The sequence below is a fragment of the Solanum verrucosum genome, unplaced genomic scaffold (genome assembly GCF_900185275.1).
Source record: "Solanum verrucosum unplaced genomic scaffold, falcon-dt-bn FXZP01000220.1, whole genome shotgun sequence".
Classification (NCBI taxonomy): Eukaryota; Viridiplantae; Streptophyta; class Magnoliopsida; order Solanales; family Solanaceae; genus Solanum; species Solanum verrucosum.
Genome location: NW_026020308.1, coordinates 454,323 through 468,598, shown reverse-complemented (window position 1 = coordinate 468,598; position 14,276 = coordinate 454,323). Strand labels below are relative to the sequence as shown.

The 14,276-nt window shown below is 37.7% G+C and overlaps 1 protein-coding gene across 3 annotated transcripts in view; it reads left to right on the top strand.

Annotated features, from left to right (window-relative positions):
• Positions 1–14,276, top strand: part of LOC125835132 (DExH-box ATP-dependent RNA helicase DExH11) — a 130,419-nt gene that overhangs the window by 103,268 nt on the left and 12,875 nt on the right. For 2 of the 3 annotated variants that reach the window (XM_049514269.1, XM_049514270.1), the window contains exons 2-10: positions 6,445–6,702; positions 6,883–7,143; positions 7,242–7,313; positions 7,512–7,587; positions 10,240–10,451; positions 10,590–10,697; positions 11,141–11,242; positions 11,497–11,697; positions 11,799–11,909. In XM_049514269.1, coding sequence (XP_049370226.1) covers positions 6,445–6,702; positions 6,883–7,143; positions 7,242–7,313; positions 7,512–7,587; positions 10,240–10,451; positions 10,590–10,697; positions 11,141–11,242; positions 11,497–11,697; positions 11,799–11,909 — 1,401 coding nt within the window. Of the gene's footprint in view, positions 1–6,444; positions 6,703–6,882; positions 7,144–7,237; positions 7,314–7,511; positions 7,588–10,239; positions 10,452–10,589; positions 10,698–11,140; positions 11,243–11,496; positions 11,698–11,798; positions 11,910–14,276 lie in introns of all 3 variants that reach the window. The other variant, XM_049514271.1, reaches the window with a different exon arrangement.

Here is a 14,276-nt window from a genome sequence, read left to right as displayed (position 1 = left end):
ATTTTATGCATGGAAATTAAATCAGTAGCTATTAATTATGTTTTTTTTGTTTTCTCTGTAATAGGTTCTGTAACAGTGTTTTCCTGTAGCAGTTGTTTTCTCTGTAGTAGTAGTTATTAGAAGTCTGTAACAGTGTTTTCCTGTAGCAGTTGTTTTCTCTGTAGTAGTAGTTATTAGAAGTTATTAACAGTAAGGAGGTTATTTTTCCACTTTCTCATTTCAGTAGTAGTGGGAAGTTATTTCCTTGTTATTAGGTGGGTGGTTAATCACCAATGTTGTATTTAAGTTATTTGAATTCAATGGAAAAGGGGAGCAGAAAATTAGTCAAGTTTTTGAGTACTTCAAACTCAAGAGATCGCAGGTTCTCTCTTAACGAACCAACACCATAGGTAGAAAAAGAGAACTTCAGAATTTATCTTGCAGCGTCCCATAACTAGATCCATAACCGGGGACCATACCAACTTGGTATCAGAGACGGCGTTTATGGGAGACCAAATTCAACATCAACTAGCACAATTAGTGAATTTGTTCCAAGAAGAACGTGCAGCCAATTTAGCCAGACATGAAGCAACAAATGCTCGCTTGGATGCACTGACACAGGATTTAGTAAATTCTAAGGTCGATTCTGATTCAACTGAACATATCAGTCAGAATCGCGGTTGGAAGGGTAAAACAGAGTGGCAGGGGGTCAGGATCAGAAACAGGTGGAAGTTTCATCATTCCTCGACATACAAAACTGGATTTCCCACGATTTAATGGCCAAGGGGACCCTTTGGGATGGTTGAACAGGTGTGAACACTTTTTTCGACACCAACAAACACTGGAAGAAGAAAAGGTTGGACTTGCTTCTTTTCATTTGGAGGGCAATGCACAACTTTGGTTTCTTCAATTAGAGACAGATCTGCCTCAACTATCTTGGGATGACTTCAAACGTCATTGTAACCTTCATTTTGGGCCACCAATCAGAAGTCAGAAATTGGGAGAATTGGCTAAGCTACGCCAGATCGGGTCTGTGGCAGATTACCAAGAAACATTTGAGCAGTTAATTTCGCGGGCTGGTACACTTACGCAGTCACAAAAAATTGAACTTTATATCAGCGGTCTTACTGATTATATAGCAATTGAGGTTGAGTTGCATAATTCTCCAGATTTGGCTACAGCGATGAGTTTTTCCCGACTTTATGAACGCAAGGAACAACCCATTTGTTCGCAATTGTTAGATGCTTGCAAATCAAAGACAACAGATTTCTCACCTCAACAACATGTCAGATTTGTGAAGAAACTGACCAAATCTGAAATGGAGGAAAGACGACTTAAGGGACTTTGTTTCAACTGTGATGAACCATTCACTCGAGGTCACCAATGCAAGAAGTTATTCTGGATTGATTTCATTAACGATGAAGAAGAATTACTTTCCACACTTAGCGCTTGAGGACAAGCGCGATTTTTAGAGGGGAGTAATGTTAGTACCCTTTTAGTCTACCAACAATTTTATGCATGGAAATTAAATCAGTAGCTATTAATTATGTTTTTCTGTTTTCTCTGTAATAGGTTCTGTAACAGTGTTTTCCTGTAGCAGTTGTTTTCTCTGTAGTAGTAGTTATTAGAAGTCTGTAATAGTGTTTTCCTATAGCAGTTGTTTTCTCTGTAGTAGTAGTTATTAGAAGTTATTAACAGTAAGGAGGTTATTTTTCCACTTTCTCATTTCAGTAGTAGTGGGAAGTTATTTCCTTGTTATTAGGTGGGTGGTTAATCACCAATGTTGTATTTAAGTTATTTGAATTCAATGGAAAAGGGGAATAGAAAATTAGTCAAGTTTTTGAGTACTTCAAACTCAAGAGATCGCAAGTTCTCTCTTAACGAACCAGCACCATAGGTAGAAAAAAGAAAACTTCAGAATTTATCTTGCAGCGTCCCATAACTAGATCCATAACCGGGGACCATACCATATTTCCAACCAACAACCACACTACCGAGGTCGGAAGCACCTCACAACAAAACCCACCAAACTAGAATCTTGTCAGAAGCGGCACACGCCCACATGTGTCACCTAGCAGTGGCACTTCTTCAATGACTGCAGGCACGCGAGCCTTTGTCATAAAACTTTTGTTAATATTTTCTTCTTCCAAGGTGCTCTATCGCCATCCTAAAGTCTTCCAGTCTAGGTGAATGCTCTTCCTGGTGATCAGAGAAGTGATAACTGCTTTTCGATTGATTTTGATGACTTTTTTGCTTTGCTGACTACATTTCAGCGTCATTCTTTCTTTAGGGAGTTCACTTTTCATAATTGAGTTTGATCATCCATGTCAGGCCTTATCCGGTGACCAGAAAGCAATAATACAAGTTTTTAAGTGTCTTCTTAGCTTTCCCATCAACTGTTTTCCTCTTTGTTCCATTATCCAGATATCAATTGGATGGCAACCACCGGAGGAGGCTATTTCTTTTCTGTTGAATCAAAGAAGATTAATAATTAAGTTGTTCATGCCCCCAAGGCCTAGCTCAAGTGGCAAAAGGGTGGAGGATTTGTGGCTTAGGTCGCAGGTTCAAGCCCCACACCATGCAAAGTAAAGCCTGGTATTTAAGTGGAGAAGGGTAGAGGGGCGGGCCCATTATCCACCGAGTTTAGAAGGCTGTGGTTGGTCCAAAGGGCGGGTCACAGACAGATTTCTCGGTTATCAAAATAAAATAAATAAATTAAGTTGTTCATGAATGTTGTGATGTGACTACAATTAAATTTAATGAACCAATATTTAGGATTCAAGTGAGTATACCAAGAGGGGGAAGAGATTTGCAAGGACGTGTTTGGTAGGGTGTTTCAGAAAGTGGGTGTGTTCACCGGAAGCTATTACACACTGGTGTTTGGGGCATGGTAACCTTTTGAAGATTGAAGATGGATGTGCAGAAATTTTTGAAGCTTGAAAGATAGAGCGAGATGTAAGGATATGTTGACCTAAGTTTGCTAGCGATGTTATTGTTGGGCACTTTGTTGGGCTATAGGTACACATGTTGTTTTGACTTTTTTAAAGAAAGTAGGAGATGCATATTTATTTTTGTAAATGCTATATATGTCACACATGATATGTCATGTATTAGGATTTTGGTGAGAAATGTTGGTAGGGTACCAACATCCATTGTGATCTGTGATGGGGAATGGGGCACATTGTTTCAGTGTTCTGAGAGTTAAATAGTGAGCCGTTCTCTCTGGACTAGATAAGTCTGTCAGGATTTGGAGGAGAGACAAAGGGGATTACAAGGAGAAATGGAGGGAAGTATTGCGTGTAAGAAGGGGCAAGTTCTCATGGTCTGCAATTATAGTGTGATAGTCGAACAATGAGTATGTCTACGGTAAAGTTGGCGAGCATTTTGATGTGGGAGAGATGTAATTTGAAAATATGGCAAAAAAATGGGAGTGTCCTTGAATTAGGTCACCAATAGGAGGAATAGGTTGAATCAACAACTATGCCTCACTCCTCTATAAGTTGGGAGCAGTTGTATGATTGTCACTAATCATGTTTTTCCATTTAATCTCAACTCGTGCCATCATTATACCAAATAAAACTTAAAAAGAAAAAATATTAAGCTACATATATATAGTAATTACACTATTTTACTGTAGTTGTTCCTTTTTTCTTTATATTTTGCTTTGTCATGCTTTCTATAGCATCTACTTTGATATGCTTTTCCTTGAGTTGAGGGTTTATCGTAAACAACCTCTCTACCTTGGGAGGTAGGGTAAGGTGGTACACCCAAACTCATTTGTGGGATTACACAGAGTATTTTTAAAAAATATCTAAATAATAGTAGTAATGACAACAACAATATAATAATGATAATAATATTAATAGATTGCTAAAATATAAGCGGGAAAGAGAGGAAAGGGATTATTTGCCTTGGGGTGAGGACTAAATTTGTCACTCCAAATGAGTGACCCAACCCTTTCTTAGGCTGCCAGGAAAAGAGTCGAACTTCTAAAGAAATTTGAGCCCTAGGCTCTGATACCATGTAATCTAACGAAAGAAGTTATTCTATTCATGAATATACAAGGTATTTATACAATTACAAAGAATCCTATAAAAGGAAATCAATCAAAACAAATAAAAGAAAATATTCTACAATAACTCTTATTATTCTGTAATATTCTACAATCACTCTGTGATTTGTTACCATATTCTATAACAAGGCTCTAGCACATGTTTTGAATTGCAAGGTCGGGAAACGGAGGGAAATAGAGTCTGTTCCATCAAGTCCTATTATGTGATGCTTTTAGTGAAACAAGAGATTGTTTTCCCACATCCTCGATATGAATCCCTAGAGTATTGAGAAAGGTGTACTTCTTCACATGGTTAGGCATGACGGGGGTGATTTTGACAATGGAGAACTTGAGGAAGAGAAAGATAACTTGTGTTAGTTGGTACTTCATGTGCAAAGAATCAGGGGAAGACGTAGATCACCTACTCTTACATTGCCTGGAAGCATTTTTGTTATGGGGGTAGCTGATGAGATGGTTTGAGTTTGAGTGGGTAATGCCAAGAGGCGAGAACTATGAAAGAAACAATGTTTAGTTGGGCTCGTAGAAGACACAGGGCATGTGGAGTTGCACCTTTAGCACTGATGTGGACTATATGGAGAGAGAAATAGAGCTTTTGATGGAATAGAGAAATATGTCATACACTTGAGAAATAACCTCTTTTCTCTTATTTCTTTTTGGTGCACCCATGAGGTTACTTTTTGTATAGATGATCGGGTGGCTTTCATAGAAAATCATGTATTTTGTATGCTTTTTTAACTTTTTGGTATGCTTTTTGTATTTGGGAAAGTTAATGCTCTGTTGTTAATAATATTTTAACTTCATTTTTGTCAAAAATAATGTCATAAAAAATATTCTAACTTCATCTAGAAAGGTCACACCCCTTGCCGCCAACCATGCCAAGAAACAAAGCTTTCTTGGTGCTCTAGGGATCCAAATGGAATTGTGGGGGGAAGGTACCTGCCTTTCTCACTAGCAAAATCTTATAAAAAGAACTAATAGTGGGTAAGCCGTCACCAGACTCCCACCACCTCCATACATCCGAAAAGTTGTTTGGTGTGTCTAGCCCATACAAAAGCTTTATCAAGTTATGAAACTCTTCCATCTCCCAATCATGAGTGTTCCTTCTCAAATCAAGTAGGAGTGTACATATTGTATGTTCCTAACTTGCAATAGATATACTCGGATTTTGGAGTGATAGAGTGACTCTGTAAGAATATCTTTCAACTGATACCATGCTCGTATCATGCTCTGATACAACCACCACCACCATCACCAATAACAACAAAAACAAGCCCAATATAATCCCATAGGTGGGGTCTGGGGAGGGTAGAGTGTACGCAGACCTACTCCTACCTTTAGAAGGTAGAGAGGTTGTTTACGTTAGACCCTTCGGCCAAACAAACAATAAAAAAGAGGCAGCAGTAACACGCAGAAACAACAAGATGAAATAAGATAAGGAGGTTTAATAATAACATGTAGTAATAGTAATCTAAAGATAGGGAAAACAAGAAGAATATTATTAATACTCTAAGAATGGGAAAGAAATACTCCCGCCTACCTACTACCCTTCTACCTTAATCTTCGACCTTCCCCCGCTTCTATCAAGGGTCATGCCCTCAATGACAGTGGCGGATCTAGGATTTTCACTAAGGGGTCTTGTTTATAATTACGGGTTGTCTTGATTGGTTAGCAGAAACTACACTTTCTTGATTTGGATGGATAATCAAGTCCATATAATTCAGATCAAGCCAGGACCCACCAATTTCTTGATATCTACCTAATAACAGGTAATATATTGTTTGCAGAATTCTTAGAGATCAAATTTTAGGGCTGGACCTAGTTTGATTTGTCTTTTTCCCTCCAATTTGCTTTTGCAGTAATAATTAACACCCTGCAAACTTCTGGCTGTCCTTTCTGGGACTCCTTAATTGAAGCCTATGTATTGTTTTGGCTCTATGATATTAATCTAGCTTTTGGCCTCTGACTATTCTATAAGTGGGAGATTTGAGGAAGCTTTAGTTTTAGAGAATCCCTAACTTTTCATTAAAAGACAATTTATCTTGCATTTAAACAGAACGTACCTGGAGTTTAATGAATATAGAGGATTCCGATACCCAGCCAATCTAATCTGGGACAGAGTGATAGTTGATTTCTCTTTGAACTGCTACCTATAAGGCCAAGGACTTTCAAATCTTTGTTTAAATTTCATATACTAGCAGCATATCCATGCCTAATATTTCCAGTTATATGAATCACTTCAGTCATTGCCTTTTATTAAACTCCCTAATAATGACATCGGTACTTGATGTTTAATATTTAAAATTATAACTTCAATACTTGCTCCATATCAGTTCTCATACACATCCCTCTTAAAAAAAGTGTAAATATTGTTTATGATCACTTTTATGTTTCAGCCACCTGCATTTCCAAAGGAAACACCTGAAACAATAAAGGAATTTATTAGGGAGAAGTATCTGTTGCCTCAGCTGGACGCAGATGAGTTTTCTCCCGAAAAAGTCGGAAGGCAGTGGGAGTTTGATTGGTTTGAGAGAGCTAAAATCCTTCCAGATCCATCTTTGCCTCGATCTGTTGTTGTTCCTACATGGGAAGTGCCTTTTAGACGTCAGCGGGACAGATTGGATAATGGAGGATGGGAACCAAAGTCAGAGGAGGTATACAGAATTTGCATTATCATTTTATCAACTTTTTAAGTGTTCATGCTTTAACAAGTTCCTTTCATTACTGATTTTCATTTCCTTTCCATACTAAAACCACTGGGGAATTTCAGGATCTGAAATTTCCTTTTTGGTTGCTAATCCTGACATTTTTTGGCTCACTTCTGACTTTCTCAGAGAGACGTATCAGAACTTACAATTGGAGCTGATGATTCTGGGGCACTACCGCGCATTGTTGGACCACCAAAGGATTTTGTTAGAGGAAGCATTAATAGTCGTCCGTTTCGACCTGGTGGCTTGGATGATTCCCCTTCGCTGGGCAGAGTTGTTCCTGATGGTGCTACAAACGGTGGATGGGTAAGGGAGGTGCTTAATGGCGGTCCTGCCCAAACCGCTCCTCCAAGCTTTAAGCAAGGACCTGATCTTGGTGATCTTAAGGTAAGGTTTTTGAGTTTTTTAACCATTGAAGAGCTTTTGATTAAGTTATTATTCTGTATATAAGACGTTATGAAACATCTTATTTGTATTTATCTAAGGATACACATTCATGCTCTTGGAATATATATGAGGATCAGAGTGCTGTCATGAACACAGTGGAGGTGAAACTGGTTAGTACCACAATAAATTCAAGTTTTCTTATATAAAATATAGACATTTACTTTTATGTTTCCTTCCTATCAAGTAAATACTGTGGTGGATTATATGCACCCTAGGTCTGCTTGCCGGAATTGCTTTGGAATGTGTCAAGTAATTTTGTTCTCATCTTCTGTTTTTTTTGACAAACATCTCTGTCTGGCAATCTGCAGAGTGACTTATCCGTGCAGTTTGATGACTTGTTCAAGAAAGCTTGGCAAGAGGATGTCACGGAGTTTGTTGGAGATGGTTTGTATCATCTAGAGACTTCGTTTAATTGCTTTATGTTTCTTGTGTTTGAAGAGTGATTTCATAGTCAAAGATCTCTAGATTAGCCAAAAGGCCAATTTAGCCAGGACAGAGTTAATTTTCTTTATCTGATAGACATAGCAAACATGTAATATTTTAGGATAGCATGCCTATATGTCATGCATTCTTCCTTGAAGCTCAGGTTTTCCTTTTTTTTCCACTTTTGTTGGGAAAGCAGTTTCCATAGCAGAAGAGTGAAATGCTTGTTGAACACCATCATGTGCTTAGGTAGTTTTGATCACGGGTCTTAAGTTAAATGTTTTGGTCATGGATGCTGGTTTAGGTTGGATAAAGGCATTGGGTAAAGGGATTTTATGTTGATGGCAATGAAGGAAATGGAGACGATATTGCACATGTGCTTTATGCTGATGATACCCTATTGCAATGTGAAGTAGACAGGGTGCAAGCTCTATATTTGAGGGTCATTTTTTTGGTGTTCGAAGCTTTGCAAGGGATGAAAGTTAACTTATCCAAAAGTACTGTTTTCTCTGTTAATGCTGTGGATTCTATTGCTCTGTTTGCTGAGATCCTGCAATGTAAAGTAGAAGCTTTTCCCACTACACATTTGGGACTCCGTTAGGGGTGGCAATTGGGTGGGGGGTCAAATTTAGACGGGTCATAATTGGTTAAGACAACAATTGGGTCAAGACCCAACCCAACCCAAATTTGCTTGGGTCAAAACAGGTTGGGTCAAAATGGGTTACATTACGGGTCTAGACCCAACCCAACCCAATTTTTACCAAGCTTAATTGTTTTATTTGTTCTTTTAAACTAGTTTAGCCAATTTGGGTTACATATTAACCCATTTTTTAATGGGTTGAGCTAATGAATGGACGGGTCAATAACCCGCCCAAACTTAAACAGTTTGGGCGGGTTGGACTTGGTTTTGCCACCCCTAACTCCCTTGGGTGCTAGAAAGAATGATGTGGGGTTTCAGGAAGGATAGTTCTGGTAATAGCATTGTGGTCTCTCTACTTATGTTATGTCACTTTTCCCCTCATCTCCTAAGGTGAAAAAACGATTGGATTCACTTAGAAGGAACTTCATAGGGCAAGGAAATAAAGAGAACAGATGTTCACCTTGTGGGATGGAAATCTTTGATCTGTAGTTAAAAAACTGGTGGAAATGCCGAAAGGACAAAATTTCATCTGGTTAAATGGGAGTCTGTGACTAGGAGTAAAATGGGCGAGGACTTGGAGTCCGGAACTCAAAGTAGATAACAGAAGTCTTCTATAAATGGTTGTGGAGGTTGAATGATGGGAAGGATGCTTTGTGGAAGAGGGTCATTGTTACTAAATATGGCAAAAATAGATATTGGGATCCCAGAATAGTTGGTTCTCTCTTTGGGGTTGCAGCTCGGAAGCAGATCATGACTCTATGGGGGTGATTTTGAAACTGCATTAAGTTGAAATTTGGTGATGAGAGGAAAAACTAGAATTGGACAGATTCACAGGACAATGATGAACTTCTTAGGGTCAGTTCCCAGCACTTTCAGCCTAGTTATGGACGAGGAATGCTTAATTGCTGTCTGCTTTTCTAATTCGGGGGGGTGGGGGAGACCTTAGATCAAGGAGAGGACAGAAGAAACTGTTGATGTAAATACCCGTCTGTATTGCATGGACAGTTTTCTCGGAAAGAGTCAGAGATGTTTTGACGGCAGAAAGGATTCCACTTCTTATGTTAAGCCATATATGTATTCAGAATTTAGTCTTTTGTGTTGAAACTTGAAAGAGAATTATGTAACTAGGATGCTAAAAACAATGGACTTGTTTGATTCTCTTGTGATGTAGGACTGGACATGTTCTTTTGCTTGTACTGAATATTAGTACCATCTTGGTACCTTTATTGATAATACTTCTTACCTTTTAGAAAAAAAAAAGTGCTCTCTCTTTGACATGTTAAGCTTTTAGAAGAGATGTCCACATAATTCAACTATGAGTAAGTAGTAACCATGGAAGTTAAAGGAGATGTTGAATTGTGAAGTAACATATGCATAGGTGAGACTTTTTCTAAACTTTATTTTACAAGAAAAAGTGATGCTTTGAAGATAAATCAAGTCATATCAAGCAGATAAAGTTGAAGTGTTTGGTACTTTTGTATTTTTGGTGTAAAGGCACATGTGTAGAAAGATCATGATTCAAGTTTTGTTGTTTTTGACTCCTTGTAGATGATAGAGGAGCTGTAAGTTTGGTCTCTTTACAGTCCTGTGATTCGGGATGATTATACTGTCTTTGTATTGTATTACTACTTATATAAGATATGTTAACTGTTTCAAAAAAGAAGTGATGCTTCTAGTTAAACATTGGAGAGACCGGAAGATTATAGCAAAGTTATCAAACAATGATATATATTTGAATCATGGGCTACTGTGAAATAAATTAATTATTAGAGAGAGAATTATCTTCTCTATGTGTTCTCTAAGAAGAAAACATTGAGGATGCTATCCAGTTGATATACTTTTTAGGATATCTGTAATTGGTTTTTTTTTTTCATTTCATTGTTGATATCTTTTTGGAGATGGCCAGCATAACCCTTAATTCTGAGGAATACAATTACCAGTTTTCAAAAAAAATAATTATTCCTCTCATGTAGGTCATACGTCTGAATTGCAATCTGAAGCGGAACAATTGCCATCTGTCAAGCCAGAGCTACTTCAGGTTGAAGCTGAAGTAAACAAGTCCGAAGTGTCTGATGAGGGTCTAGACACTGAGATATCCGTCTTGGATGAGATTTTGTCTGTTGAAGCAGAAGGATCAATATCAAGATTGGATGGGGATAAAGATGGTGCACGTCAAGAGAATGACGTAACAGACACATTTCTTGCTTAACAGAGTTTTCCATTTCCTTCATTTGATAAGTTAAAGAGGAGTTCTCCAATTTTTTGAATACTGCATCAAGTATAGTGATCTTTTTTATGCTTTTGCTCTACACATCTGATGCAGGGATGGGCTGTTACTGGTGGCAGTGAAGTAATTGTAGAACGATTTCATGATCTCATCCCTGATATGGCTCTTACTTTCCCTTTTGAACTCGATCCCTTTCAAAAGGAGGTATAAATCTATGATTTATGTAGTGTTTTTCAATGCTGATATGGAACTTGGCATATCTCTGCCTTATTTAATCTTGTGTCCCTTAAAATTGATGGGTAAATACATGCTTTCAATCTATGTTGCTCGGACTCTTCAAAAATGTCGACGGGTGCGTGTCGGATCTTCCAAAAATAGTGTATTTTTGAAAGATTCGACGTGTGGCAACATTTTTGGAGAGTCCGAGCAACTTAGCTTTCAATCACGGGGCCCATGTTTTAGTCAGATGATGTTTCATTGGCATGAATGGCAAAGTGTTAATTTTGAACATAATAGGTTGAGTTCTGTTTGCTTTTTTATTAACTTGAAACGATTTGTTGTGTTTCTTTTTCCTTTTCATTTCAGGCATATATATGCCTATCAAGCTGTTAAAAAAATTGTGGTCCTTCTCATTGTGTTAATTGCAGGCCATCTATCATCTTGAAAAAGGGAACTCTGTCTTTGTTGCTGCTCATACATCTGCTGGGAAGACTGTTGTGGCAGAATATGCATTTGCTTTGGCAGCTAAAGTATGAATTCTCTTTATATCATGGATTTTATACTATTCGACTCTTTTTTTGGTTATAAAAAAATATATCAAGAATTTTATACTGATATCTAATGTATAATCTTCTTCTTTGCTTATAAATAAAATGTCTTCTGTTTTACATATCCTATGTATAAGTTCCTTTACAACTTTTTGGGTCAATCCTGTCCAAATTTTCTTGTCTTTATTTGTCAATAGGTTTGCACCAAATTTATGTTTTTTTATTGTGTGCTGCAGCACTGTACCAGGGCTGTATATACAGCTCCAATCAAAACAATCAGCAATCAGAAATACAGGGATTTTTGTGGGAAATTTGATGTTGGCCTTCTCACAGGTGATATAAGCATAAGACCTGAGGCCTCTTGTCTTATAATGACCACTGAGATATTAAGGTCAATGCTTTATAGAGGGGCTGATATGATTCGGGATATAGAATGGGTAATTATTAAATATTTTGCTCTGCTCGTTTCACTTCTACAACCTTTCCAGTACTTGAGATAATTTGGTTGGTTACTGGTATTTTTTTGTTGCGAGTTTAGGTTATATTTGATGAAGTGCATTATGTCAATGATGTTGAAAGAGGTGTTGTTTGGGAAGAAGTTATCATTATGCTTCCAAGACATATCAACTTTGTCCTCCTTTCAGCTACGGTAGGTCTTGATATTTTAGTCACTTTATTTTGTGCTTTGGATCAGTACTCTTAATGTAGGTATGAGAGTTGAAGACACAACAAAAAGATGTGTGAGGATGCATGAGACAAATGTCTTACACCTGCACTTTCTTATACACACTTTTCTATGTATAACTTCACATTTGATCAACGAACAGTAGTACAACTTCTAACTATTTAGCTTAGCAAATCTAACATTCTACCTGAAGTCAGTGCCCACTGATCGAATGCCGCTAATTCGATGATGGACATGGTAAATATGTTTGGATGATCATTTGACATTATGAATCTAGTGACGATGTCTCTTGAGAGTATCTTTTCTGTGATAGCAGCTTGTATGTATTCAATCCTCTCTTGAAACTCTGGACTTGATGCAATATCAGGTGCAGCTTGATCATCACACACAAGTTCCATCTAAGTGGGTTATTGAACTTAAATTCCTTCCATATTTGCTTGATCCGTATGAGTTCTCAAGTTGCCGTTGCGATGGCTCAAGACTTTGACATCGGATCTTGTAATCACACTTTGATCTTTGCTCTTCAGGATACTAAATTGTCTCCAATTAGAACACAATATCCAAAAGTAAAATGTCTATTAGAAGAGAACCCGTTCGATCAGCATCAATATATGAGAAATAAAGGCACGCAGACGATTTATGGGAATGCGTGAGACCAATGCCTTATGCCTGCATCTTTTTATATGCACACTTTACAAAGTATAATTATACATTTGATCAATGTGGGGTACTCATACGTAAGTGACAGCCCCTTTGAACCATTGATGCTTGGCCTATCTAAGAAAGGTAGCATTTGACATTTGCCTGATCTGAGCTTAATTACTATTGTCTAAAATAGCATAATAGGGTCAACAGATAGGCATATTATACTTTATGTGAGTAACAATTGTAGGGTGTCATGGATTAGAGGCCTCCCTTAGTTACTATTTTGAAAAACTTTTTTGGTCATCAAAGTCATAATCGTTATACTCCAACAGAGTTGATTAGCTATCATTTTTATGGCATGAGACATCTTTCTTATGACATGACACTCCTTAATCAGTTTTGGGTATACATTAATTGATGATAATGAGTGCTTGGTTGTTGGTCAGAAGCGGTTGCTTGATACATTGCACTGCTGAGAGGAAACATAGGAAACCAGATTGAAACTTTTGAAAAATCTGTAACTTGGCAGTATGCTGATTTATTCTTTCACCAAATCCTGTCGACAAGAAACCTTTTGGTGCCACAAAGAAGAAAAAGAACATCTTCAAATTTGTAATTGACCATCAAATTATCTCTGTGGACTGTGGCTTGTAAACAATGGGTATGTTGGACAAAAGTCTTAAGGTTCATCTAGTTGAGCCCTCGCTCCTCTTAAAAAAGAACCAAAAATAGAAGTAGAACTAGTCAGCTAATGTCAGATGTTCGTCCAGAAACTCTTTTTTTGATGTGTCATTGACAGTAAGATTTTTGCTGCATCCAAAGGTGTGGCTTAGTAGTCAATGAAGTGGGTGGAAAACCATGAGGTCTTAGGTTTAAATCTCAGCGGTGACAAAACAATCTAAGCGATTTCTTCCCATTTGCCCAAGCCTTGGTGGGTCCAGTACCTATTCTGGTTGGGGTAGTAGGTACGCGGTGGAATAGTCGAGGTACACACAAGCTAGCATGGACAGCACCGTCATCATTTTTTTTTTTTTTTTTTTGCTAGACTTCAGTTTCAAATTTTGGACCATTTTGACCATAAAGACAACTATGTCGAAGATCTCTTAATATCTATTGGAGCGGGAACACAATCCTTCCTAAAAAAATGACTTTGGGAACCTATTGCATGATTGTAGTAGGTTGGCAATTTTGCCTACTTTTGTTTATAGAAAAACTGAAAAAGTCTTGAATTACCTCATTTGGTTGATTGTTTTACAATAGTCTAATGAAAACTAGAAAAAAAGGAAATGAGAAAAGTGAACAGAAGAAATCCTATTAGGGCTTATGGCATACAGCTTGAAATAAATGGAAACCCGATTTCTTGGATCGGCAGTAGGTCCCGACTCGCCATTCATCATTTACCATTGTCTGTAGAATTATTGCCGATAGATAACCAAGATGGCAAGTAAAGATGTGTGGGGGCAGGCTTTCTGTAACTTGCCAGTGTGCAAATTGCTGGCAGTAAAGAGATTTCTACCATTGAAAGGCCCCAATGTTTTATAACATTGCATGGGTATTTGAAGGGAATTAAAATTGGAAAGATGCTAACCTACTGCAGTTGCCATGTAATAGGTTAGCAAAACCTGTCAAAAGGAGCTCTCAATGTGGGAAGACATAATATAAGTAGGTGCTTCAGTGGGAAGAAAT